We start from the raw sequence: 27209 nt of genomic DNA, 5'->3' as shown, positions 1-27209 counted from the left end.
TTTCTAATTTCTACATAAACTTACATAAAGATATGAAGACATATAGAGTGAGTATGGGACGCGCATCGTGACGTGCGCGCGCACGAAGACGAGGTATTGCTGGATTATTTACTGATTTCAAGACATGTTTTGGACAAAATATTTTACTGGCTAGTTTTGTCTGGATGCCCAAACTTGGATTATGGCTGTTTCTTGTGGGATATTTTCATCTGTGACCAGTTATAAGCCTTCAAAGGTGAGTTTTGCTGTTTACATGATTTGTTGTTTGTTGGACAAATGTGTTTATATTACCCGCTGTGGTAATTACATCTGAAAGTGGTTTATACTGGCGGATTCATGAGAATCTAAGCTTTCCATGGGTGTATAGTGTTTCTATCATCGAGTTTGCGGCTTCGGTAGGTTTTGAAAAATGCTTATGCACATCTCAAAACGGCCCGAATACAGGCCGCTGAACCTTAACGGGTTAACACAGCGACCACATTTGCACCAAGCAGATGCAGCCATTTTCGCCCTCCCATCTCTCCAGTTCAGTGCAGCATTTTCTGCCTCAGATTCTGACGATTCCTCATCACTTTGAGAACTGTTATCCCCAGATTTGGATTCCGTTGATACTTCTGGCTCAAAAATATATCCACGTTGGCCAAGTTCATTTGTTTCGTCAAAATATTCCATTTTATGAGTGACAATAACACAGCAACGGCGATCTCGCATACACATCCGTAGATCAAGGCTGAAGCCCTTTAACGTCGCGACGTCACATCCTGTCTCAATATGGCGTCTCCCAGTGAAATCAACAGCGGGGAATGTGAGCGGCGTTATATTTGAAAATGAAGACTCTGCATAACGATGGGAGCGTTAGCTATCTATCAAATGTCACATTATTGTCTCATATTTTTGGTATTGCCATTCGCTGGGACCACCACAGGTAACCTTTAACTCATCACGTGCACTACATAGTGACTCGCCCTGGATCTTATCTAGAGCTTTCTTTTTAAACATGATTGCAATCACTGTCATCTTCCCCCTGGACAGAGCTCTGTTCCATTTGGAGAAGCCTGCAAGTTCTGCGAGAATCATGTCGTTTGATTTCTCCAGTGTTTTTAATATGATTCAGCTGGTTCTTCTGAGGGACAAGCTGAAGGTCACAGGGGTGGATCACCACCTCTTGGGTAGACCACAGGTTGTGAGGACACAGGACTGTGATTCTGACATGATGAGCTGCAGCACAGGGGCCCCACAGGGAATGGTCTTGGCTCAGTTTCTTTTCACCTGGTACACTGCAGACTTCATGAACCACTCACCCAGCTGTCATCTGCAGTCGTCGGTCTCATCTCAGATGATGATAATTGGGAGTACAGAGAACTGAACCAGGACTTTGTGGACTGGTGCTAGTGAAACTGCCTCCAGATCAACTCAGGAAAGACCAGAGAACTGGTGGTGGACTTCCACAGATTCAGTCACACACCCCCACCACTGGTGAACATCCAGGGCATGGACATGGAGAGAGTGGACTCATACAAGTACCTGGGTGTGCACCTGAACAATAAACTGGACTGGTCAGACCACACCACAGCACTTTAGAAGAAGGGTCAAAGCAGACTCTGTCTAATGAGGAGACTGCTGTCGTTTGGGGTGTAGGGGACACTCCTGAGGACTTTTAATGACTCTGTGGTGGCATCATCCATCTTTTATGGCAGTGGTCGGCAACTGGCGGCCCGCGGGCCAAAACTGGTCTGTCAGGAATAATATCTGGCCCGCCAGATGATTTTGAAAATTTGATTTGGCACGGAGCCAAGCCAGTCCGTCACCGCAACACCAAACTCGCGTGGTCGGCTGCTACCGGGCATTTCTGCGTTTGGACTACTGGTTGGACATGGTTGTGCCAGCCAGATTTCAACAGTGTGTGCAAAACACGTGTGTGTCTCGGGAGTCATTTTTAATACATCTGTGATCAGAATTGAGACGTGTGTCCCAAGCAGCGGTGATGAGCCGTAGAAGCTCCGCTGCTCGTGGTATCCCCCCCTGCACAACTGATTTACCTCCAGGCGAACCCGGGCCGCTGCATTGGAGACCAGCCCCTGTACATGGGTCGCCTGCTTAACCCAATGAGCTATACGGGCACCAAGTTACATTATTTTTGATTATAGATAATTAGGTAAAAGTGAAAAATACATGCTCAAGACACCAAAGTTTTCTTTCAGTAACTTTTAATACTTTCTGTGAGCACTATTCCTCAAATTAAAAAAAAAAAGAAAACAAAAACAAAGGAACTTAGCTGAAACTTGCCCTTTGTTTCAGAACATTGCTTTTCAACATTTGGATTTCCTTTTGATGGCTTGCTACCCGAGCCTATCAACACATCTACTTCAACATACAGCTGAAAACTTGGCAACTGCTTCAAAATGTAAATCTAATATTTCTGGTGTGGGGTTCAGGGGTGATTGGAGGGGTTTTAACCCTTCACCCAACTTTCTCCTGCTTTAGACCTCTTATGAGCTTCTCTACACTTTTTTTGTTGGGCACGCTGTCCTCTCTCACTGTGGTAATTTTGAAGCAACTTCTTTCCTGTTTCTAGGTCTTTTCTACATCTCTTTCTCTCTTTAAGTACTGTTGTCTCCTCTGTACATCAGTAGTGTCTGCTTTTCAGTGGTTAGGTAAAGAATGTTATAGAGCTTTACGTTTTATTTCAGTATGGACTGAAAAGCATCTTACAGACTTACCTACAAACCTCCTGTCACTACATAAGTGGCTTTGTCACTTTAGATGTTCTGATTTTACAAAACATCATCAGGGGAGCACTTGACCAATTCCGAGTTCACTCACAATGAGCCTAAACATAGACTAGTAAAATTTTTAGAACGCCACAATTTTTCCAGCTTTTATTGAAATTCAAGTAGTTTAAGTCCAATGAATAGCTTGAAATGTTCCAAAGGTAAGTGGTGAACTGTCAGAGGTTAAAAAAGGTAAGGTTACCCAAAACTGAAAAGTAATGTACATTTCAGAATTATGGGCTGCACAGTGATGTAGGGGTTAGTACTTTTGCCTTGCAGCAAGAAGATCCCCGGTTCAAATCCCGGCCTGGGCCTGGGATCTTTCTGCATAGAGTTTGCATGTTCTCCCTGTGCATGCGTGGGTTTTCTCCGGGCACTCCGGCTTCCTCCCACAATCCAAAAATATGCTGAGGTTAATTGGTTACTCTAAATTGCCCGTAGGTGTGAATGTGAGTGTGATTGTTTGTCTGTATATGTAGCCCTGTGACAGACTGGTGACCTGTCCAGGGTGTCCCCTGCCTTCACCCGAGTCAGCTGGGATAGACTCCAGCACCCCCCGCGACCCTAGTGAGGATAAAGCGGTGTATAGAGAATGCATGGATGGATTCCAGAATTATACCAGAAATGAGTAAACAACTTAAAGCTGTTCTGCAGCAATGGAGGTTGATCAAACCTTGAAAGTTGGTGCTACCAAATCCTACAGGTGTCCCAACTTTTCTAGATTACTTTCAACCCCCTGTCTGCATAAAAGTGGTGTTAGAACACACCGTGGCACCCTCCAGAGCATTATTTGAACAGTATTGCACTGCAGAAAGTAGTGGGTTGCTATAAAAATGGAGAGGAAAAGGCAATTAACAATGAAAGAGAGACAGACCATCACAACACTTAAAAATGGAGGTCTTTCCAATCTTGCAAAGAAAGTCCAGGTGTCAATGAGTCCAGTTTTCTTCACCATCAAAAGGCTCAGAGACTGGAGGAAACTCTGACAGGAAGAGGTCTGTAAGACCCAAAGCCACAACAGAACCAGAAGACAAGTTTGTGAGAGTTAACAGCTTGGAGATAGGAGCTCACAGGACAACAGCTTCAATCAGCTTCATGGTGGTCGTAGCAAAAATGAATTAGTTTCAACTGTGAAGAGGAGACTTGGAACTGCAGGTTTGACAGGTGGAGTTGCAGCAAGAAAGCTACAGCTAAGATGTCAGAATAATAAAAAGAGGCTTGCCTGGACCATGAAACACCACCAATAGACTACTGAAGACTGGAAGAAGGTATTATGGATTGATGGATCTAAACCTGAAATCTTTGGTTCATCATGCAGGATTTTTATATGCCATCCAGTAGGAGAAAGGATGGTTCCTCAGTGTGTGACATAAACTGTCAAACATGGAGGAGGAAGTGTGATGGTCTGGGGCCGTTTTACTGGATCCAGGGTCAGTGACTTGTACAGAGTGAGAGAGACCCTGAACCTAAACAGCTACCACAGCATTCTGCAGAACCCTCTGGGACTCATCCTACAGCAAGATAATGACCCAGAACATCAGTCCAAGCTATGCAGAAGTACCATAGGAAAAAAGAACAAGATGGTGAGCTTGAAAACATGGAGTGGCAGCATAGTCTCCAGACTTAAACCCCATGGAGCTGGTTTGGATGAACTGGACAGACGAGTGAAAGCAAAGAACCTACAAGAACCACACATTTATGGGAACTTCTGCAACAGAGATGGAAAAACTTTCTGAAGGATATTCAGTTTCCATTGTGGAAAAAAATGTCATGAGTGAGTTCAGCCGTTATATCTGCCAAAGGTGGCTACATTATGTTTAGAATACATTTTGGTTTCTATCTGTATTTTTTTTTATTTCATTTCTTTATTTGATCTATGTTTTCATTTCAGAAGACACTGACATACATAATTTCCAATAAAAAACTGGTAAAAATAGGGTGTTCTAATAATTCTGATTGGTAGTGTACAACCAGTCAGTCAGATGTAACGTAATATTTCACTGCAGATGATGGTAAATGGTAAATGGCTTGTATTTATATAGCGCTTTACTATACCTGCAAGGTACCCAAAGCGCTTTACATGATACGCCACATTCACCCATTCACTGTGTTTCCCCTCCTATATGACCGACGAGGCGGGCTGCCTCGCTGGTATAGGCCACCACCTCATTACAATTTTGCCGACACTTGCTGCCTCACTGGTCCGCGCCAAAAAAAAAAAAAAAAGTAATGCTAAATATTAGAAAGCATCGACACATAAGTCCGCTATATTCGCTGCTGAAATCAACAAGCCAGAATGGCAGCCTTTTCTCGCCGTGGCTGAAGACAGCAAGGCACATCCTCATTGCAGACAAGAAGCGGCAGCGCTCCATCGTTTCGTTTTTCGAGGCTAAAAGCAGGTGTGTATCACAGACATATGTCAAATTAAGTATCAAAACTATCGCATGTCATCAAAATAAAGTGAGCAACGCAGTGTAGGCATCGATCTCGCTTCCTTTACTGAGTTTGCTACTGTTTTGTTGTCCGCGGCGATACGAATTGACAGTGACTGCAAAAATGGCTCCCGTTAAAACATTAGGCACGACAAAACCCGTTCTCACGAACGAGACAAATGATTTCAACGGAATATAAAGTTCCTAGTTTCTTTTGATAAAATGATTTATAGAGTGCCCGAAATTATATCATTCAATGGCAAAACAAATTCTGTAATGTCAACAGTTCAGCAGCCCGCAGGCGGGCCGTTTTGATATCTGCATAAGCATTTTTCAAAATAGAACGACACTGCCAATGCGATTACAGAAACACTATACACCCATAGATAGCTAAGATTGATCAACATTAATCCCCACTTATATTTGATTTGCCTCATGTAATAAAGAGAGCATGTGTTCAAATTTGGTGTTTGTGTTTTCAAGAATGTTTACTTCTTTAATTCAGCTGCCTGACACATATCACAGTGCAAAATTATGTATTCTAACTCAAGGTTAACAACTGGTATTCTAAAGAAGTTATTTCTTTGTTCAAAAAGGTAACAGTTTTGAAAACAGAACTAACTCCTTCAGAAAACCAGTTGTTAACCCAGAGTTGAAGTTTTCTTTCACATTTTTAAGTAAAATGAAGGTCATGACATAACCTTTTTATTATAAATAAAAATGAAGTGGGAATTTGGTACCTAACATGTAGTTGTTTTTAGAAAAAAAGTAAAAGTCACCACTTGATTCCAGATTCAAGTCCTTTGTCATCTTTTTCAAATTTGTAATAAGAACTGATGTGGCATTTTGGAATGGCTTGTGGAAATCTGACCAGAATATAATAGACTGGACTAGTTGACATGTTTTGATCGCAAGGACAAGTGGGTTTATATTTGTCATATTTTCTCCCTATCACTAATTTTTAGAAAAGAAACATGAAAATTTTATTTAATTTAGTTTTTGGAAATGGCTACAAATACAACAAAATGTGCTCCAAATTGTGCCAGAATGCCCCATTTTGCATCTTTATTTTCGAAATTTTTCCGGGGGGCATGCCCCCGGACCCCCCTAGTTGCTTCGAGGCTGCAGCGCTCGCCACACCCCACCACCTCACAACCATTTCAACCCAGGGGAAACAGTGCATTCACACACACATTCACACACTGATAGCGGAAGCTGCCATGCAAGGCACTAACCACGACCCATCAGGAGCAATTAGGGGTTCGGTGTCTTGCTCAAGGACACCTCGATATGAGCATGACGGGCCGAGGACCGGCAACCCTCCGGTTGCAAGACGGCCACACTACCCTCTGAGCCATGCCGCCCCTATGATGATTATCTGACACTCTGTGTGACAGATATGGAGTACTGTAAGCACACACTGCATTGGGGGGAACTGTCATGGTGAGACTACTGATGAAGTGCAATAACTTGTAAAGTCTTAGGTTGTTATTTATTTACATGTTAAACATCTATTCCTAAGTATTTGCTTATATGTTTGCTTATTTCCAGAGAAAAAAAATCAAAGACTCAGCTATCTCCAGCTTTCTCTATTCCTAAGTGTTTTAATTATATAAAGAGCTTTACAAGCCCCTGTCTGGAATACAGCTGGGAGCTGCTGCTTGGTGGAGTGTTAGAAAACTTGTCTTCTGGGATTTTAGTCTGTCAGCAAACTTGAATTTGCAGTGAAAATGATGTTATTCAGCAGCTCACGCTCAGAAATTCAGGTCATTATTCAACAATCACACAGACAGCTCATTCAATGTCATTTCAACATGATGAAAACACCAATTTGAAATCATGTGGCCTATTTGTTCACACAGGGACAGATTAAACTGATCCATTCTCTGGGAGCAAAGAGATTTTTATAACGTACTGAAAGCAGGTAAAAGCAGTGGCTGCTCAAGTGTAGAAACTCAAATAAAAACAGGAAGATCCGCCAGCAAAAATCATCAGGCCTTTTTAAAGATATCCTCTGTCAGCTTGATAAATAGGCATGTTGAAATCTGTTAGTTAATGTAGACCTAGAGTAGCAGACTGCTGTTAAAAACTGCCCTGAGCCAGAAAAGCATGAGGATCACCTCACCTGTATCCACCAGAAACACTCCGTAGTTGTTATGCAGGTCAGAGCTGTCCGGGCAGTGCTCTATGCCTTTTACATACACTTCATTGGCTTCAGCATAGCGTTTCTGTGGGAGAAGACAAATGAAATGCCATAGGCAGCAGGAGTGTACACCACTGAACATATTTCTCTAATGGTGTTGCATATAGATCTAATGTTACGGCTAATTTAAGAAAGAGGTTCTATAAAGCATCAATTAAGGATACATTAAGCTTCTCAATGCAGTATTAAACTATGGAAGATAAGTGTGTAAGTGTGTGTCTGAGACAGACTGTACTGTCTGGATGTTTCACCTGTTCAGCGTAAAGTGACGCCAAACTGGAGTAAGCATCAGCAAAATGTGGACCAAAACGTATGGAATCCCTCAGCAGAGCCTCAGCCTTCTTCTCCTGCCCCTGGGACCTGAAACCCAGCATCAACAACAACATCCATCTCTGTCATTACTATCATCACCATTCATATCATCATACTGTCATTATCATCATTATCATCACTATCAGATCCAAATCATTACCAGTAGCAACCATTTTACCAACCAGCCAACCATGACAACACTGGATGTGCAATCAACAAAGCATGACTGACTCAGAACAAAGGAACTGTGGTTTCTTCTCTCCCTGCTCTGGATCTGGGATGTCCACAGTGACATCATCCACCTGGCACCAGTGTCCCCTTTGATCAACACTAGTCCAGAAGAGCTACGACACCCGCCAGTATTCCACAAGGGTGTCCTATACAGCAAACATAACCAGGCTTTATTTGTTTTGCTGGCTCGACTAAACCTGAAACACCAGTCAGAGATAATGTGTATGAAGCAGAGATAGCTGTCTTTGTCAGTCAAGTTTTCTTCAACAGGATCGAGCGCAATCCCATGACAGGGGGTGTTAAATACATCAGGTCTATACAATAGTCTAGACCTGATGTGTATGACCTACTCCAGGCAACAAAATGGTATAATGGAGAGCTATGGACAAAATAAAAATGTATTGCTGTAAAAAGCACTGTTACTACAAAGGATACAAGCAAGGAATGCTGGTAGAAAAATGGTATTACACATTAGATCCTTTAAACTTTAAGTTTTACAGAATACTCAGATGCATTTAGGTCTGATACTGTCCTATAATGAAGCAATTATGGAAATGCGTTTAGTCATCGGCCAAACCAAAGCAAGATCTGAAGAGTTCACTTGCAAAAACAGATAACTCCATTTTGATAAATTTTCAGATTTTTTTAAAATTCTATCGTTTACTTGAGATATCAAACTGAAGTTGAGTGGATTTGACTCAGTAGAAAAATACATGACAAAATAGAGAAAAAATAAATCATTAGTGTTATCTCAAGTAAACAATAAAAAAAATGAGTTTTCTGAAAATTTATAAAACAGAGTTACCTGTTTTTGCAAATGAAGTCTTCATTTATTTCATTGAATGGATCTACTTTGTGATGAGTACCAAGAGGCTAATCAATTTTCTAATCCTTGCTAGAAATTAGATTTTTATGCATTTTTGCTGCACCAGTTGGTTCTTGTGCCAATGTGAAGCCTGTAGTTTGTGTGTTCTGTAAGGCTGTGTTCAGTGAAATTACAAACAGAACTTCCTCCCGAGCAGGTTAGTTGCCATGGTGATCTAACATGTTATAAGAGTTAAAAGAGAGACACCTTCATAACACTGAAAACTCAGGCTTCAGTGTGCCTCGCTAAACCATTATTTTTATTTCTCAGCATTTAACCCCGTTTGGAAACACATTCCAGATGTGAGAACTGTGAAATGTGAACACTGGTGCCCTTTGGGAGGAGGCCCCAGGAGCACATACATCCTCAGACACTCAACCAAACGACACACAATATGTACGGAGATAATGAGAAACCAAGCAGGGATTCTAATCTTTACAGCCACATTGAAAGAAACTCTGGGAGAACCAGAAACTGGCTGTGGAAGCATTAACCTCAAACTGAGTGGAACCTCCAATTGCATACACACAACTACACTGCCCTGCCAAAAAAAGTCACACACTCATATTTTGTTGGACTGGTGATATCACAGGATATGATGTAATACGATTCAGCATGACAACAGTCTTTATGTGAGGTGTATTTTGACACGAAATTCAGTTATGTCTGACATGAAACACTTTATCAACAAACATTAAAGGTCCCCGTTAATGATATCAATCTGCTTAGAAAATACAGAAAAGGTCACTTTTCAGAACTTTTCTTGAGAATTCTAGCGGAAAATTGGGCTACAACACAACATTTTAATGGGATTTTCCTTTCTCTGGTGATGGCTTTAATTTTTCCAGAGGGACTTCCATGGTTGACAGGAAATCATGTGATCCTCAGCTGCTCTTCATCACTTAAATGCACACAGATCTGTATTGTTAGGCGGAGAAATTCACAGCAGTCAGATGGAGGTTAAGATTCATTTAGAAGGTGATTTGGCTTTTCAAAGATTTTATTCAAACTTTATTATACATCATAACTTATCAAAGACTCCAGCCAGAGTAGGTATGCTTTTAAAAACATTGAGCAACTAATGAAGAAGACCATCTTCCACTGTTGGGGTCACGTCATTTCTTGTCTGTTTTGTGGCGGTACCACCATGATCCTGCAATAGCCCCACATGTTGGTGCAACTAGCTAAAACAATTTTCTTTCATTTTCACACAGAATTCACACACCATACTGAGCAGAAAATAGCCAATGAGGATTTTCCATTTTAGAATGGACTGGTGTCACATCAGACAGGATTTAATTTACAGAAACAGCAGAGTTCATAGAAAACAGGATGTAATGGTGGCTGCACTCATAACTGGTATGAGTGAGAAATGAATATGATTTTGTATGGCTTTGGTCAGGTCTCTCTTGTAAAAGAGATCTCTAATCTCATTGGGACTTCCTGGTTAAAAAAGGCAAATAAATAAATACATAAAGACCTGGACTCAAATGACTGATGAGCACAGGAAATCTTAAAATTACTTGAGACTGAATGAGGCTCTTACAGTAACACTGCTGCCCCACAGTCAGACAGGATGATGAGGACGCCTCTGACACTCAATTTAGTTTCCATTTGTCTTGAATCACTACAAAAAAATGACTGCAGGTGTGAATCTATCATTTGAATGCTTGTTTCCTTTTTGCTACTTGAGAGTTTTTATTACAGCATTACTTTGTACGATTATATGACACTATTATGTGATGTGGAATGAATATGAGTTAGAGTTTTGAAAGCAAAACATAATTTGGAGCAAGCAACTGAATGTAATCGCAAAGTGGTGATTGATTCTGTTTTGTTAGATACATATTTATTAGAGAATATAGAGTAGTATAGGTGACTCAATCACGAGAGTGAAACCTTACATCTCTGTTTTTGGTAATGGATTAACTGGAGAGTTGGAAAGTGCTGCAACTGCAACATTTGGATATGGGATCTCTGTGAAGAACTAAAAAAAGACATCCCACTAGAGACAGCATAAGCAAATTCACCAGCTGTGAAGTGTGGTCACTGTCTGCCACACCTCATAAATTTGCTGTCAGGCTTTTGTCCCTCTAATGGCCTTTTAGTGTATGTGCCTTACTTGAGCAAGTTTCCCAGGTTAAACAGAGCTCGGTTGTGCTGAGGGTTGGTGTCCAATGCTTTCCTGTAGTAGCGCTCAGCCTCCTCTGGGCTACTCGTCAGCGTGCCCAGATTGTTCATGGCACTGGCGTGACGGGGGTATAACCTGAGAGCAGGGGTGAGGATGACAGTGTTAATAATCAGCAATACTTTGTATAAAGCTGCTGTGCACAGCTTGGACTCCTCTGAGGTTAATCTAAAAACCACTGCCATGAAATCCATGTGTGACATCTTCATTAACACCTCCTGAAACAGTTTTTAACCTTTAATTTTACATTTGCATGCATGTGTTTACTTGCATTTTTGCAGTTTATTTAAACCAAGGAAAAAATTTGTGCTTTTACAGAAAAATATAATGAAAAGTGTATGTTCATCATACATACAGCATTTTAAAGTAGTTTCCTAGAAGATGTGCTACTTGTAGCTGCTGTTTCCAGCTTTTCAGCCCCTAATCCCAAAAGTTGTGGTGCCAGACACTCAAGACCCTCATTATTCCCAGAGGTGGTTGAAGCAGAAGGTTGTGTATGGCTCTGTACATACATTAACAGGTCTATTCAAATATGCCCAACTGCAGGCAGAATGACAACACAAAAGAACTGAACAGTCTACCAGCCATAGTATTATATTATAGCAATAATAAGCACTTGTATACACATGTTTTGTTGGCTCATAGTCCCTCCACTTTTGTTGTCATGTGCAAACTTACATTTTGGGTATTTTTATGTATTACTTCAATTTCAGCAATAAACTCACCAAATGAGATGGGTTGGCACAATACTGGGAACACTGTGAATCCATTCTGGGTGTGATTTTATTTGCATGGTTTTATTTTAAATGTATTTTATTTCTGTATAAATACTGATGAAAATGTACTACTTCTGATTGCTTTTAAATTCCATAATCATGAAAAACAGTAAGTAGCATGATATCATATTTCATACAATATAAAGCAGCTGCTTTTATCTGTCAAAGAGCATGCGTAACATCAACCATTTAAAACTTGTGCAGTATAAATAGACGGCAGGGTAAGCAGTATGCAAGACGCTGGAATTTAAAGAACAATAAATGTACAAAATACCTTTCCATATACATGAAAAATACTTTCTTCCAAACAATTTTTCATTAAAAAAAAATATAAAAAGGACTTCAATTCTTCAAAGAAATACATTTTTTAAATGGAAGCAAAGCCAGGAGAACCACCAGAGACCCCTCACACCCAGGAGCTTCTCTGTTCTCCCCTCAGGTAGACGCTACAGGACACTTAAGAGTCAAAACCAACAGACTAAAACCAACTTCTATCTCCAAGCTGTCAGATTACTGCTCCCGTCCCCTTGAATGAACAATATCACATACCTACAAGTGCAATATTTTGTCAGTGCAATCCATATTTCATGTGCAATAATGATGTGTAGATTAGGTCTCAAACCACAAACCATTTATCATGCTGTATATGTGCTCTTATGTTCTATATATTGTTTAGGGTGTCATATAGTTTAATTTTAATGCTGCTATTCAGAGAGCAATAAACCGATTTTCATTGTTTTCTGTAACAGTGATTCTATTCTATTTATATTCTATTCAATGCATCTGTAACTGAGCTACACTTATGTCTAAACTTCAAACTTTATTTATTTGTATAGCACTTTTCATGCAGAACAACACAAAATGCTTCACAAAAATGAAAAACAAAGAAGACAATAAATAAATTAAAAAAAAAAAACAAACAAAAAAAACCCCTCACACAACATGACATCATCAGTGTCACAAGTGGTGGAGGGAGAACCCAGGCACAGATACCAACAGACAGGCTCAGAGGTTATAATGAAAAACAGGGGGTTTATTGTCAAAACACAACTACAGAACACCAAAACTTAAACTGGGGAGGCACTACGAAAAACCAAGCAGTTACACACAAAATGGCCCCTGGGTTGTACTCACGCACACCAAAACAATATTACTGGCACCAAGCTGAAGTCCATTCAAAAATAGAGTCCAAAGGTACTGAGCAGAAAAGTCCAGAAACTGCAGTAATCCAGAAGAGGTGTTGAGGAACAGCATGTAGGTCGATTCAGCTGTGATGCTCCCACAAACAATGAGGGGAGCAGAGGGTTTTTAAACCGAAGGGGAAAGGCAGGTGAATGGTGTTGGCTGATTACTCCTCAGCTGAGTCTCATGTTGCAATTAGCTTTCCTGCAGCGGGCGATCAGCTGGGAGCGAGAGAGGGAGACAGGGACAAAAACCGGGCAGGAGCTGGAACAGCATCCTGACAGAAGCAGGAACAAAAACCAGCCAGGAGCCGGGATGGCTTCCTGACAATCAGGACATGGCGAGGCACCGAGGCTAGAAGGAAGACACTACCTTGAAGACTAGAAGATCATTTCAGAAAAGGAGTGCTGTTGAATGTAAAAGGTGTCTTGTGATGAAGTCCACAGTTAACTGGTTATTTTAATATTAGCCAAACAAAGGCTTGTCAAAAGTGATGAACCGATCAACAAACTTTTACAAGAGTAATTTACACGTGATTTGGTATAAATACTTGATGTGCACATGCATAGCACATGCCTGTGGTCAGCACAAGGTCATTTTTTATTAAAGATTTCATCGGTCGGAAATGGTACGTCAACTGAGCAGCCTTGGCGGAGTACTGCGCCAGTAGTAGTGCTTTTTTGTGTTTCAAAAAATGTCTAACAGATGTTAAATGCACTGTCAGTCTCATGGACTGCATAAGTTCAGTAAACCATGGACTGGCCTTTGAATCACAATACAGGGAAGAAACTGCAGGGTTTTTTTTTTGTAAAACCTCAAGAAATTGTTTATGCAAACCTGTCTTTAAAAAAGATTTAATATACCTCATTTTTCTTTTTAAAAGACCGATAAGTACTTTACTGAGCTAATTGTTAAATTACTATCTGGATAATAAGCAACATCAATAAAATAAGTTGTTCAGATGCAGTCAGATTTTCATTTTTGTATAATGGGCAGAGCATTTTGGCATGAAAATTGTCTGAAGGAGACATTCACCACCTCTACTACTAAGCACCACTGTCAAACTATATTCATCTAAGAAATCACTAATGGCTGCACACTTACAGAAGGAAGCACGCTATAACAAATCTTGATTCGACTAAGTGGCTTGTCACAGTGATAAGGATTATCTTCAGAACAAATGGTGCAGATAAATCAGCTGTGAGTGTGTAAAGGCTGAAGCCAGCAGCCTCTGTGCTGACATTTACAGATGCTCTCCATCACGGCTACAACAGTCCTCTGTGTAACTGAAATACACTTTTACAGAGAATGGCCATGATGGTGCCACAAGCCTAACGAGACACTCAGGGCAAGAGGAGAGTGTGCAGGGTGGTAACGCTCCTTACTGTTTCCATAGTAACCTCTATCCACGTGTTAATGGGTTGGTATGTCATGCTGCCTGTATGGGAGCCAGATGAAAGCTGCTGAAGCTCTCTGCTTAGGGTTTGGCAGGATGGCAAGCTGAAGCTCCCACATAGGGAGCATGTGGTTCTACCTATTGAGAAAGACTGGAGAAAGACGGATAAAGGGAGAGGACCGAAGGAAGCACAGAGAAAGGAAAGATGAAGAGATGGAAATAAGAAATTTGGAGCGTGGAAATGATGCTACATCTGTTGCACACAGAGAGATACAACAAACCTACAGTGCCACTATGTGATGACATTCTTATGACCACTGATTGAGGCTGAACATTGCATTGTTTCATAACAGAATCTGGACTGAAAACCATTGATTTTGTCAGATATGATGACAGTAGTTAACAACACTTGCGCTTGGTTTCTTTACTGTTTACACTCACGCAAAGATGGTTTTGTTGGAGGAGAGACTACTTTGTGAGATTTTACTCTAAAAAAAACAAAACAGGTGGCTGTTTCTTTCTACTGTTCAAAAAGTCAACCAAATTGTTTGCCAGACTTTTAAGCACATCCAGTTAGAATTATAAAAGCTCCAAATTGGATACTCCTGGGAGTTCGGAGTAGTGAAAATGATTGCTCTGTCATTCTGTGAAGCTCACATCAATGTTAGCACAAACAACTGACGAACAGCTGTCAATCGACATACCTTTACTTCAAATTCATGATGAACTTCATGTTTGTCTACTGGCCAGCTCTCACAACAATGTATTTATGAGTTAAAACTGTGAAATCTAATGTAATTCCCATTACCTACTGTACTCTCTGCAAGTTACTCGAGTCATGGGACTGAAAGATTAGTTTCCCAACCTGTAACTAATTATATGGACCTCAAACTTGTGTTAAAATAAGATAGATAAGATAAGTCATTTATTTCTCCCTATACCAGGGGAAATCCTCATTGTTACAGCAGCAATAAACGTAGAATCGAAAAAATAAAAATAAAAACTGTAGTAATAATATTTACAATATGTACAGGGTTGAGAAGTGAGCATGAGATACTACAGTATTGACACACTGCAATACAACACAATATAAACTGGCTTGAAAAAATAAGTTTAAAAACAGCAAAGATGCAGCGGTGCAAGAATGTCTGTGAACATTATTATGGTTTGGGGTGATGATAGGAGTCCAGTTTATGTTAGCATCAGCCAGTGATGCTGATGTTGTACAGTCTGACAGCAGATGGGATGAAGGACCTGTGATAGTGCTCCTTCTTCAGGGTGGCTGTCTCAGTCTGCTGATGAAGGAGCTGCTTAAAGACTCCACAGTGTCATGCAGTGGGTGAGAGGAATTGTCCCTGATGGATGTGAGCTTTGCCAACATCCTCCTCTCACCCACCTCCTCTATGGAGGGAACAGTCCAGCACAGAACTGGCCCTCCTGACCAGTCTGTTCAGTCTCTTTCTGTCTCTCTCAGTGCTCCCTGCTCCCCAACAGACCACTGCATAGAAGATAGCAGACGCTACCACAGAGTCATAGAATGTCCTGAGCAGAGTCCTGAACACTCCAAAGGACCTCAGTCTCCTCAGCAGGTGGAGATGACTTTGGCCCTTCTTGTACAGGACCTCTGTATTGTGTGTCCAGTCCAGTTTGTTGTTGAGGTGAACACCAAGGTATTTGTATGAGTCCACTATCTCAATGTCCAAACCCTGGATGTTCACCGGTGCAGTCTGAGGTGTCCTCCTCCTGCAGAAGTCGATGATCATCTCTTTTGTCTTACTGCCATTGAGCTGCAGATGGTTTCGCTCACACCAGTCAACAAAGTCAGAGATGACCTTCCAGTACTCCTTCTCATCCCCTTCAGATACCCGACAATGGCTGTATCAGCGGAGAACTTCTGAAGGTGACAGCTTCCAGAGTTATGATGGAAGTCTGATGTGTACAGGGTGACGAGAAAGGGGGACAGACTGTCCCCTGTGGACCTCCATGCTGCTGACTACCACATCAGACACACAGTCCTGAAGCCTCACATACTGTGGTCTGTTGGTGAGGTAGTGGATGGTCCATGCAGCCAGGTGACAGTCGACTCCCGCTCCTTCAAGCTTCACCCTGAGCAGAGAAGACTGGATTATGTTGAAAGCACTGGAGAAGTCAAAGAACATGACCCTCACAGTGCTGCCGGTGTTCTCCAGGTGAGTCAGTGATCTGTGCAGCAGGTAGACAACTGCATCATCCACTCCAATGTTCGGTTGGTAAGCGAACTGCAGTGGGTCCAGATTAGGGCTCACCTGGGGACGTAGGTTCCTGAGGACGATCCTCTCCATCGTCTTCATCAGATGAGAAGTGAGAGCCACAGGTCTGTAGTGGTTTGGCTCCCTGGGGTTCCTGGTCTTTGAGACAGGAACCAGGCAGGAAGTCTTTCATAACACAAGAACCCTCTCCAGACTCAGGTTGAAGATGTGCAGCAGCACCTGACAGAGCTGGTCTGCACAGTCTCTAAGGAGTCTGGAGCTGATTCCATCAGGACCTGCGGCTTTCCTGGTCTTGATCTTTTTAAGCTCACTTCTCACCTGATCAGCTGTTATGGAGAAGCGGGGGCGGTGGAGGAGCGTGGCAGGAGAAGGGGTGATAGTGGTGATGGGGGGTGAGACGAGGAGGGGTGATGGGGCTGTATGTGGAATCCAGAGGTGATGGAGGATGAGGAGAAGGGGAGAGGTGCTGTTGGTGTTGTTGGTGGTATAGAGCTGAGGTGTGAAGAAGGAGCTGGCTGGTTGGTGCTTTCATGAGAGGGGGGAGGATTGGGAGCAGAGTCAAACCTGTTAAAGAACAGATTCAGCTCACTGGCCCACTCCCTGTCTCCTGCTGCAGCTCCCCTCTCATGGCCTCTGCTGTAGCCAGAGATGGATCTCAGGTCTTTCCAGACCTCCCTTGTGTTATTGTTCTTCAGGTGAGATTCCATCTTCGTCCTGTAGCTGGCCTTGTCCGCCTTGATCTTCTTCTTTATCTCCTTCTGCACCCTCCTCAGCTCCTCTTTGTCCCCAGATCCAAAAACCCTCCTCTTCTCCTTCAGCAGGGCCTTCGGTTCTGGGGTCACCCAGGGTTTGCTGTTAGAGAAACACCGTACTTTCCTGGTCGGTACGATATTCTCTGCACAGAAGTTAATGTAGTCCGTGATATTGTCTGTCAGTGCATCAATGTCCTCCCCGTGTGGACCACACAGCACATCCCAGTCTGTGGTCTCAAAGCAGTCCTGCATCGCCTCAGAAGCCTCATCAGACCACGTCTTCACATACCTTATGGTGGGGGGTTGTTTCTTCACCCTTGGTATGTAAATGGGCTGCAGTCTCACCAGGTTGTGAGCTGAGTGGCCCAGCGGGGGGAGGGGGGAGGAGCTGCATCCTTGATATTTGGATACAGCAGGTCCAAGGTTTTACAAGCTCATGTACAAGGTCATGTACTGGGTAAACATGGGGAGAGGGGCAGAGAGTGATGCATGATTAAAGTCTCCTGAGATGATAATAAGAGGCTGAAGGTGTGGTGTTTGCAGCTGGGACACTTCGCTGTGGATGAGTTCACAGGCTGCAGCCTCATCAGAGGGAGGGATGTACACAGTAACAGCTATTACATGTGAGTACTCCCGGGACAGATAGAACAGATGCTCAGCAACTACCAGATGAAAAAGACATTGCTCAGGGTCTGATTCAGGATATGTTCAGAATTCATTTTTTAAAATTTTTATTTAGCCTTTATTTAGTGTCATTCTCAAGAGAGACCTGTCCTCAAATAACATAACAAGACAGCATTGAATCACTGACAAACAACACAAAGGGACCTGTACTAGACATTATAATAATACAATATAACACTGAGTTCCAGACAGACAGGTTCATGACAAAACACAACATAGACATCAAAGTGGCTGTGCAAAGCGACAAGCAATGAAGTTAAAATGTAAAAACACTAAGAACAATAAGTCCTCAAAGGTGATATTTCTATAGTGTTTAAAAGACGTTTGAAGTCCTCCAGGGGAATCAAGTGGGACAGCTTCAGACTCTGCTGTAGTGAGTTCCAGGCTGAGGGGGCAGAGTAAGAAAAAGCTGTCTTACCGAGCTCTGTGTGGACTGAGGGGACGGTGAAAGTAATGAAGTCCTGGGAACGTAGACTATGACTGAACTGTTTTCGTGACATGAAAGAGGATAAATATGTGGGCAGCAGACCAAGGATGGATTTATAAATGAAATGATACCAGTAGAGAAATCAGTGCATGGACAGTGATGACCAGTTAACCAGGGAGTACAAAGTGCAGTGGTGTGTGAGAGGTTTACAGTCCATTATAAATCTAAGTGCAGGGTCCACTGTCCTTCTGGGGGTGGATGCTGCTGTCTGGGAGTAGCTAGCTTTGCCAAGGGGGTGTTGCTTGGTGTGGAACAATGTTGAGGTGGGTGGCATAGTCTACATGAATCAAACATTATAATCTTCAGGTGAAGTAGCTTCGTTTCACCAGTACTTTACTTGTTATGACAAGTTCAAATGTCCAAGGTACATATGTTGTAGAAAAATATGATCTATTTGTGACTGTATTTTGGATGTAGTGTGGATACTCCATGTCTTCATTACATGTGATGTTTGGTTTTTAAGTAGCAGTCATGTAGAGGACACTACAATGAATGTACTGCAAGGGTCCACATATAATGTGTGTGATATGGAATTCTACTAACAAAAAAGTCTATGGATAAACATATAACAGACAAACAGTGGCCTGACTTCAGATAAAGTGCTGAGAAAAACCCAGGTAAAAACTGGGAAGTGGAGGAGGAGTGGATGGCCTTCCTCAGGAAGTGTCTCCACTGACAGGGACAACTAATAGAGGCTCTCTTTCAGGGATGCTGTGTGTGATGGATGAACACAGCACACCATCCACTATAACAAGGCCATGACATGTGTACCTGTGGAGGCACATTCATCTGATTCTGTACTGCATTCCCTGCATAGTTTAATGATGTGCAAAGAAATAACCAAATATGTCAACTATATTACTTCTCAACAATAGAAATAAAATGTTTTATTTTAATGTTGTTTTTGCCACTAAAGCTGTCATACTTTTAAAGGTTCAAGTCACTGACACTAACACTAAAAATAAACAGCATGCACTCTAAGTACAGTGTAATGTAGATAGACGCTGGTAAATGCTGCAGGGTTTCCTGCAGGTCCCGTGAAATAAAACGCCTTATTTTATATGCAGTGAGTTTGAGCCCCTGGTATGAGGGGCCGTACAAGACTTCATTCATTCTCGTCCTCTCACACACATATATTTTCTCTCATACTCACATACATTCTCCTGTGACACACATACATTCTCCTTTCACACACATATATTTTCACTCTCTTACACGCATACATTCTCCTTTCACATACATACATTCTCCTTTCACACACATATATTTTCCTTGCACACACATACATTCTTCTTTCACATACATATATTTTAATATTCACGCACACACACATTCTGCTTTCACATACATACATTTTCACTCATGCACACACATACATTCTCCTCTCACATGCATATATTGTCACACTTGCACGTACATACATTCTCCTTTCACATTCACACATTCTCCTAAATAAATAGACATATATGTATATGTACAAAGAAAATATATGCATGAAAGAGAAGAATGTATGTATGTAAGAGGAGAACGTAGGTGTGTGAGAGGAGAATGTATGCATGTGCGAGAGAGAATAGTGGAAAAGGAAGTAAGTATAGTGGAAAAGGAAGTCCATTGTTTTTTGCGCTGTGATTGGCTGAAAAGCTCAAGTGGGCGGTGATGTTGGCAGGTGGAGAGGAGTCCCGAGCGCTTCAGCAAGCCATTGGGGTTTTAAGAAACATTTTGTCATGGTTGATGCTACAGGTACGGACCCGTACCTGTAGCATCTGTACTAGAGGTACGGACCCGTTAAGGTCACTGAAGAGCTGGCGCCGGTTAACTACTATTTGCTGCACATTACAGGCAGTTTATATGAATGACTTTGACGGCGAACATTGTATAATTTAACCAAAAATACACCGTCTCCTCTCACACTTTAGACATTGCAGTTTTTACGCTTTTAGACGCCGTGTCTAAATTGTTTGAAGTCCAGTTCCTATTAATTAGTTTACCGCGTTCAGTGGTGGAAGGGGCTGACGAACTCCATTGCAAATGTTCCCATTTAATTTCGGACGCTAATTTACAAGATAAAGTTAAGGATGTCGAAAATGAAACAAACACTCGTGAATGGTGAGGAGCAGCTCTTTAATTCGGCATGAATTTAAAAAAAACCACAAACTCGATTTACTGTGATATTGTGAGATTTGTTTGTGGTGATGTAAATTAGCCATTCAACAGAGTCCGCTAACATTAAAGTGACTGACGTGCAGTGTCTGTGTTGACAGACGTAGAAAATACATCAGGGTTTTGTTTAGGTTGTTAATATGTAATAGTCTGTCGCTACTTTTGAAGGTAAAAAAATACTTTTCATTTGCTGGCTGTTAGTTCTGCCATTTGTTTTGTTTGCTGTTTTTGCTTTATTAGAACAGGGTCACGTGAATAAAAAGTTTTGCTATTTTTAATAGTAGTGCCGATTTCAACCCCCAAATCGCTGTCCGTGAAAAAGTCAGATAATGATATTTATAAGACATTATGCATGATAGAAAAGAGAACAGCAGATGACTGACATGACAGGCACGGAAGCGCCTTCATCACTCGGATTACCAAACCGGCTCATTAATATTTATGTACGTTGGATTACCAGCCAATCACAAAGCGCGTTCATCAGCCGACTCATTAATATTCATGTACGTCTCATTAATATTTATGAAAGGGAAAGTGCCGTATCCGTAGGCCACAGGTCCGTATCTGTAGACACTACGTTTTGTCATCCCCAGAAACGGTCACATATTATCGTCATCGCTTGAGAAGCAGGCGACAGGTTTATCTGCACCAAACTTTACTCACAGCACTGTGGAAAGTGAGATGAGACAACTTTTCAGACCTGCAAACATCCAAGTCGCTGCAGCGGGACAAGCAGCTAACGCTAACGCTACACGTACGCTAACGCTACACAAGGCCGAACTGGAGGATTACGTGTAGCGTTAGCGTTAGCTGCTTGTCCCGCTGCAGCGACTTGGACGTTTGCAGGTCTGAAAAGTTGTCTCATCTCACTTTCCACAGTGCTGTGAGTAAAGTTTGGTGCAGATAAACCTGTCGCCTGCTTCTCAAGCGATGACGATAATATGTGACCGTTTCTGGGGATGACAAAATGTTTCTTAAAACCCCAATGGCTTGCTCGGGACTCCTCTCCACCTGCCATGGTAACCGTTACCTGAACATCACCGCCCACTTGAGCTTTTCAGCCAATCACAGCGCAAAAAACGATGGCCTTCCTTTTCCACTATACTTACTTCCTTTTCCACTATTCTTTCTCGCACATACATACATTCTCCTCTCACACACCTACGTTCTCCTCTTACATACATACATTCTTCTCTTTCATGCATATATTTTCTTTGTACATATACATATATGTCTATTTATTTAGGAGAATGTATGAATGTGAAAGGAGAATGTATGTACGTGCAAGTGTGACAATATATGCATGTGAGAGGAGAATGTATGTGTGTGCATGAGTGAAAATGTATGTATGTGAAAGCAGAATGTGTGTGTGCGTGAATATTAAAATATATGTATGTGAAAGAAGAATGTATGTGTGTGCAAGGAAAATATATGTGTGTGAAAGGAGAATGTATGTATGTGAAAGGAGAATGTATGTGAGTATGAGAGAAAATATATGTGTGTGAGAGGACGAGAATGAATTAAGTCTTGTACGGCCCCTCATACCCTGGCAGTCCATTACTGCATGAGCCAGCTCCATGTCACAAATTCATCTAATCCATTTTTGTAGCAGAACTTTGTTTTTTCTTCCTGTAAGAGGTCAAAATGTTCAAGGACACAGAAGTGCTGCAGTGTCTTGAAGTTACAAATAAAAACTGTCTGGATCATGAAATGTGATCATTATTTTGCCAATAAACCTTGCTAAACTCAAATAATATGAAACTGGTATTTTTATTTTTGTCCTTAAAGATTAAGGCTGTTAGTTTATATTTTTTTCTTACTTTTAGCAACTCAATCTGTCTTGCTCCACATTCCAAATTCTATACAATGTACAGTAAATTTCCATTAAATTGCTCACATAATATAAAATTTTGTATAACACTGTCATCTCATTAATTTATATAACGGTTCCTGTGTCATTCCAACTGTAACTAGACATTTGCATACAAATCCCTTACATTACTGGTCATTTAAAACTATATTGTGAGACAGGACATTTTATCGAAATATGTGGTGACATACTGCCATTTATGCAAATATTGTTCCAATTTTTCTTCATACCAATCTATTGGGACATGATGAGTTTATATGTTTATGTGATGTCAACTAAATGCACCAGTGATGTAATATTGTCCTAAGATAAGATAAGATAAGATAGACTTTATTGCTCTCACAAAGGAGAAATTTACTGTTGCAGGGCTCTTAGGAACAAAAAACAGAGGAGCGCAAAAAGTCATGAAGGTCCTACTGTAAAACCTAGATGTAACTTTGATAACCAGGACTGAGTTACCTAAATAATTCTATTCTCTCATCAGTTTATATCAATATTTCTGTTAACATTACGTTATCAGCCCTGTTCTTTTTATTATTTCTATTTTTATAAGACATTTAAACAACTCAGAGACAATGTTTTCATCCTCTCCACTGGAACTGCTTGACTTTCCTTCAGGAGTGAACAATGAGCAGTTCATACTTCGACTACAGTTTATAAGCTTCTGTCAATTTTTGCCTGAAATTTCTACTGAAGATGTACAGAAAGTAAAGTGAATGCTGTTCTTGAACTGTTTGGAGTACATGCATGGTTGTGGTCTCCTTTGAAAGCTGACAACCTGAATTTTCACCCAGTGCAGTCAGAATTACTCTAGGTGCTACTGGCACAGAGTATTTTATATTGGCACACACTGAATTAGGATGAATTTTATTTTCGCCTAAATGTTTTCCCTAATAAAACACCTGAAAATAAGTGTGGCAGCACTGTGAGAGCTTGAAAACCCAAAAAGGCAACAGCCTAGGGTCTTACATAGTTCAGGTCAAAATTTCAGAGCAATACTCCAAGAAATGAGTGTTTCACACATGTATTTGTACTGCTATGGCCAGGCGCTGTCAATTTTGGACACCCTCTGTACACCCTCTGCACACCCTGGGCACAATGGTATATGTTCATTTTTCAGCCCGTTTTCACATTATTTTCACTCCAAAAACTCATAAAGAACTCAAAAAATTACTTCAGATAAGCTTCAGTGTGGATCAGTATCACAGACAGAGAGGGACAGAGAGAGACTGCAGGTGGAGCCCGGAGCAGAGGTGTGAAAAGTCACACAACCCTGCTGGCAGAGGCTCTATTTATATCCTGCTATTCAGCAGGCTCACTGGATACAAGCCCTGTCAGTCAAAAGTTTCCTCTGACGTGATTTGCTCAGAATTTACTGACGAAATGAGGTCAGTCCAGATCGGTCAGTCTCGGCAACGGTTGGCTGTTTAGGCCTGGGAGGCAGGCCAGAGTCACTTGATTGGTTGAAATGTGGTGTAAACCAAAAGGTTAGAGGTCAGCCGCCATTTTGACTGCAAAACAGCGGCAATATCTGTATGCTTCATAAAAATATGGACATAAATACAGTGAATATGAAATGCGCAGTGCCACCATGCGCTGTGTGCGCTCGCACGGAACCGAGCTATTTGTGGATTATTTACTTATTTCAAGACATGTTTTGGACAAAATATTATACTTGCTAGTTTTGTCTGGATGCCTAAGCTTGGATTCTGGCCGTTTTTTGTGGATTATTTTCATTTTTGACCAGTAAAGAGCGTCCAAAGGTGAGTTGTGCATGTTTATGGGATTTGTTGTTTGTTGGACGAATGTGTTTATATTACCTGCTGTGGTAATCACATCTGAAAGTGGTTTATACCGGCGGATTCATGAGAATCTAAGCCTTCCATGGGTGTATAGTGTTTGTATCATCGCGTTTGCAGCTTTAGACTTTAGTAAAATGTTATGCAGATCTCAAAGTGTCCCGCGGTCAGGACAGTGAAGCGCAACGGGTTCCTTCACAACTTAAATTTCAATAGTTTTGAATAAAATGCCAACACTGAAATAGTGAGGTAGAATGATGAGGTTTGTGTTTGGGTGTCTCCTGCTATTAACCCTCTCAACCCCAAAACCTGTCTGCAGTTTTGAAGGTGTTACCTTTAAAAGAAATCACCAAAACTACACATTTTATCAATCAAAAACCATAAAACCAGAAAGAATCATTGGGTTGTCAACTTTCCAAAGGTCCTTCAACTGTTTTTCTTGTGCTGTGAAGATTTCCATCAGAAAAAGAACAAAATCTAAGCTTTTGAAAGCCTAGATTTTAAGCTCCTTGTGTTTTTCCATGCCACTGGGGTTTGTTCTACAACAATTCTGTGAAAAAACAAATATTTTGCGCACAATCAAAAAGTCATGACCGAAGTCACAGGTCCACTAGATGAGATTTTCCCGCTTGTAAATGTGCCACATCTGAAAATCGTGGGCATGGTGGGCGGTCACTCGAAGGCCAAAACATTGTCACATGACAGCGATTGAGCTTCAGCAAGCTGCTATGTGGCTAGTTTAGATGTTTGAGGACAGTTTCAGGATCGGACTTCTACTTTATGCAAATTCGATGCGGCATGCGGAGAGCCGATGAGACACATCGGATCGCAGCTCGAAACACACCGCATGCTGGTCCAGTTGCGATGCTACTAGCCATCGGTGAATTAAAACGAGGACAGACTCAGCTGCTGCACAGCTTATTTCCCGCCTCAAATGCTTTCAGAAATACTTTTTGCAGAAGTGTTTTTGAAATAAGAGAAAGTTTGCGGCCCAGCCACCTTTTTTTATCCAACTCATCTGTCAGACTGTCAAGCTGAAAGCCCTGTCACGTGACCACATCGCGGCCCGCTGAAGCTCAAGCGTTGTTGTGTGACAATGTTGTGGCCCGCTAGTGACTGCCAACCATGCGTGCAATTTTCAGATGTGGTGCGTTTACATGCAGGAAAAACGTATTTAGTGGACATGTGGCTTGAGACTTGTTGGTGTGTTTACACAGAGCAAATAAATACTGCACAAAATACATGTTTGTGTTCTCTCTACTTGTAGGCATGATTGTGCTGTTTCCATAGATATGTGGTACTTATGTTACTATGCAAAACGGGTTCAGAGGAGAAAGAGGTTCAGTCTGCTCTGCAGAATTTGCATGAAGTGTTCTAGTAGAAAAAACAGAGTCAGACCTGAGGGCAATGTTGTAGTGGTGAATGGCCTCCTGGTGCCGACTGCTGTCTTTCAGGAAGTTGGCGTAGTTGTAGTGGACTTTGGCATTGTGAGGCAGAGTCTGGATACCAGAGCTGTAACAAGGAGGAAGAGGAGGAGAGGAGGGCATGTGAGGTAAGTGTGAAGAAAGAAACAGACATCTGAGCAAAATCACTAAGCGAACAAAAAATATTAGCTTCTTCACACTGGATTTCTCCAAGAAAGGTGGGACAATTTTAACAATATCCATGCAGGTCACAAATAGAGATTTGACAGAATTTGAATAAACATGGTGATTTGAACTGTATTTTTAGTCAATACTTTTACCCTGTCAATACCAGTACCCCTGCTGTTGGTTGTGTACAACATTTATGTTACAGGATCAGTGTCTGTTGTTGATGACATCATTAGTACGTGTCAAGTCAGTTCTCCATGTGCATCCCTTGGCCGTTTCTCAATATGTGTACTTGTCCGTATTTGCGTTCTCGCGTACTCGTGAAGCATCATCAGTCAGAGACCAAGTACTGTTCCAATTCAATGTATGCACCTGGCCAAGTGCAGATGAAATACTCGGATGTGTTCTGGCTCCGCCCACATTATCAAGGATGCATCAGACCAGACTTGTGTGGACTTGGGGCGGCCAAACAACCATAATGGATTTTGCACTGACCAGTGGCAAAAGCTGAGGAGAAAAGTTTCAGAGGTAACACAAATATGTAGTTTTAAGTTTATTTCAGGTGGGAAAGTAGTTGCACAAACATCAATTCTGTGGAGACTTATCAAGATAAAGCCTGATTAATAATTTGCTATAATTAGTGACCAGGTTAGATAGCTATGACCGGATGGTGAGCAGTCATAGTAGCCGCTGAGAGCAGCCTTATCTTGGCAAGACTTTTTGAAATCTGCCACTGGCTCTGATGGTTCTATAGCAGTGAAACAGGGATATTAGAAGTTTTACATTTATCTAACGGTCACATTTTGTATATTTTTTTTATTGTTTAGAGAAAAATCAGTTTGAAAGAAGTTGAAGTAAATGTTCATAACTATGTTGTACTTGTTGTACTGTGTACTTCTGAATTATTGTAGATAGAATAGAATAGAATAGAATAGAATAGAATAGAATAGAATAGCCACTTTATTGTCAACCAGAACATTCACGAGTTGTTACTGAAAGTTTGATGCAAAAGGCCATCATTGGACAAATAAAAAAAACAAAACAAAAAATATTGCAGGGCTTAAAGTGAAAAATAATCCAAAATCTGAACTTTTTTGCTTTTGGGTGGGGGTCGGGGTACAATCTAGCTCGTTAATAAGAAATGAAGATATCTGCCTTCAGAAATTTAGAATGCAGATTACAGTAGTACTAAAAAGATCAGTAGGTGGTGGTAGGTTCTCCATCTGACTATAACATGGCTCAAATATATTATTTACCAAC

General features: G+C 41.3%; 1 protein-coding gene across 5 annotated transcripts in view; it reads right to left on the bottom strand.

The window, feature by feature from the left end:
* tmtc1 (transmembrane O-mannosyltransferase targeting cadherins 1) overlaps positions 1-27209 on the bottom strand; it is a 200542-nt gene that overhangs the window by 24023 nt on the left and 149310 nt on the right. For 4 of the 5 annotated variants that reach the window (XR_007940802.1, XR_007940798.1, XR_007940801.1 and 1 more), the window contains exons 10-13: positions 25756-25869; positions 10937-11080; positions 7658-7766; positions 7329-7431 (exon numbers count right to left, since the gene is read on the bottom strand). Coding sequence is in view for 2 of the 5 variants with exons in the window: in XM_051945351.1 (XP_051801311.1) it covers positions 7329-7431; positions 7658-7766; positions 10937-11080; positions 25756-25869 (470 nt within the window). In the remaining 3 variants the exon portion in view is untranslated. The remainder of the gene's footprint in view (positions 1-7328; positions 7432-7657; positions 7767-10936; positions 11081-25755; positions 25870-27209) is intronic. The other variant, XM_051945359.1, reaches the window with a different exon arrangement.

Source organism: Acanthochromis polyacanthus, chromosome 1 (assembly GCF_021347895.1).
Source record: "Acanthochromis polyacanthus isolate Apoly-LR-REF ecotype Palm Island chromosome 1, KAUST_Apoly_ChrSc, whole genome shotgun sequence".
NCBI lineage: Eukaryota > Metazoa > Chordata > Actinopteri > Pomacentridae > Acanthochromis > Acanthochromis polyacanthus.
This window is presented reverse-complemented; position numbering and strand designations above follow the sequence as displayed.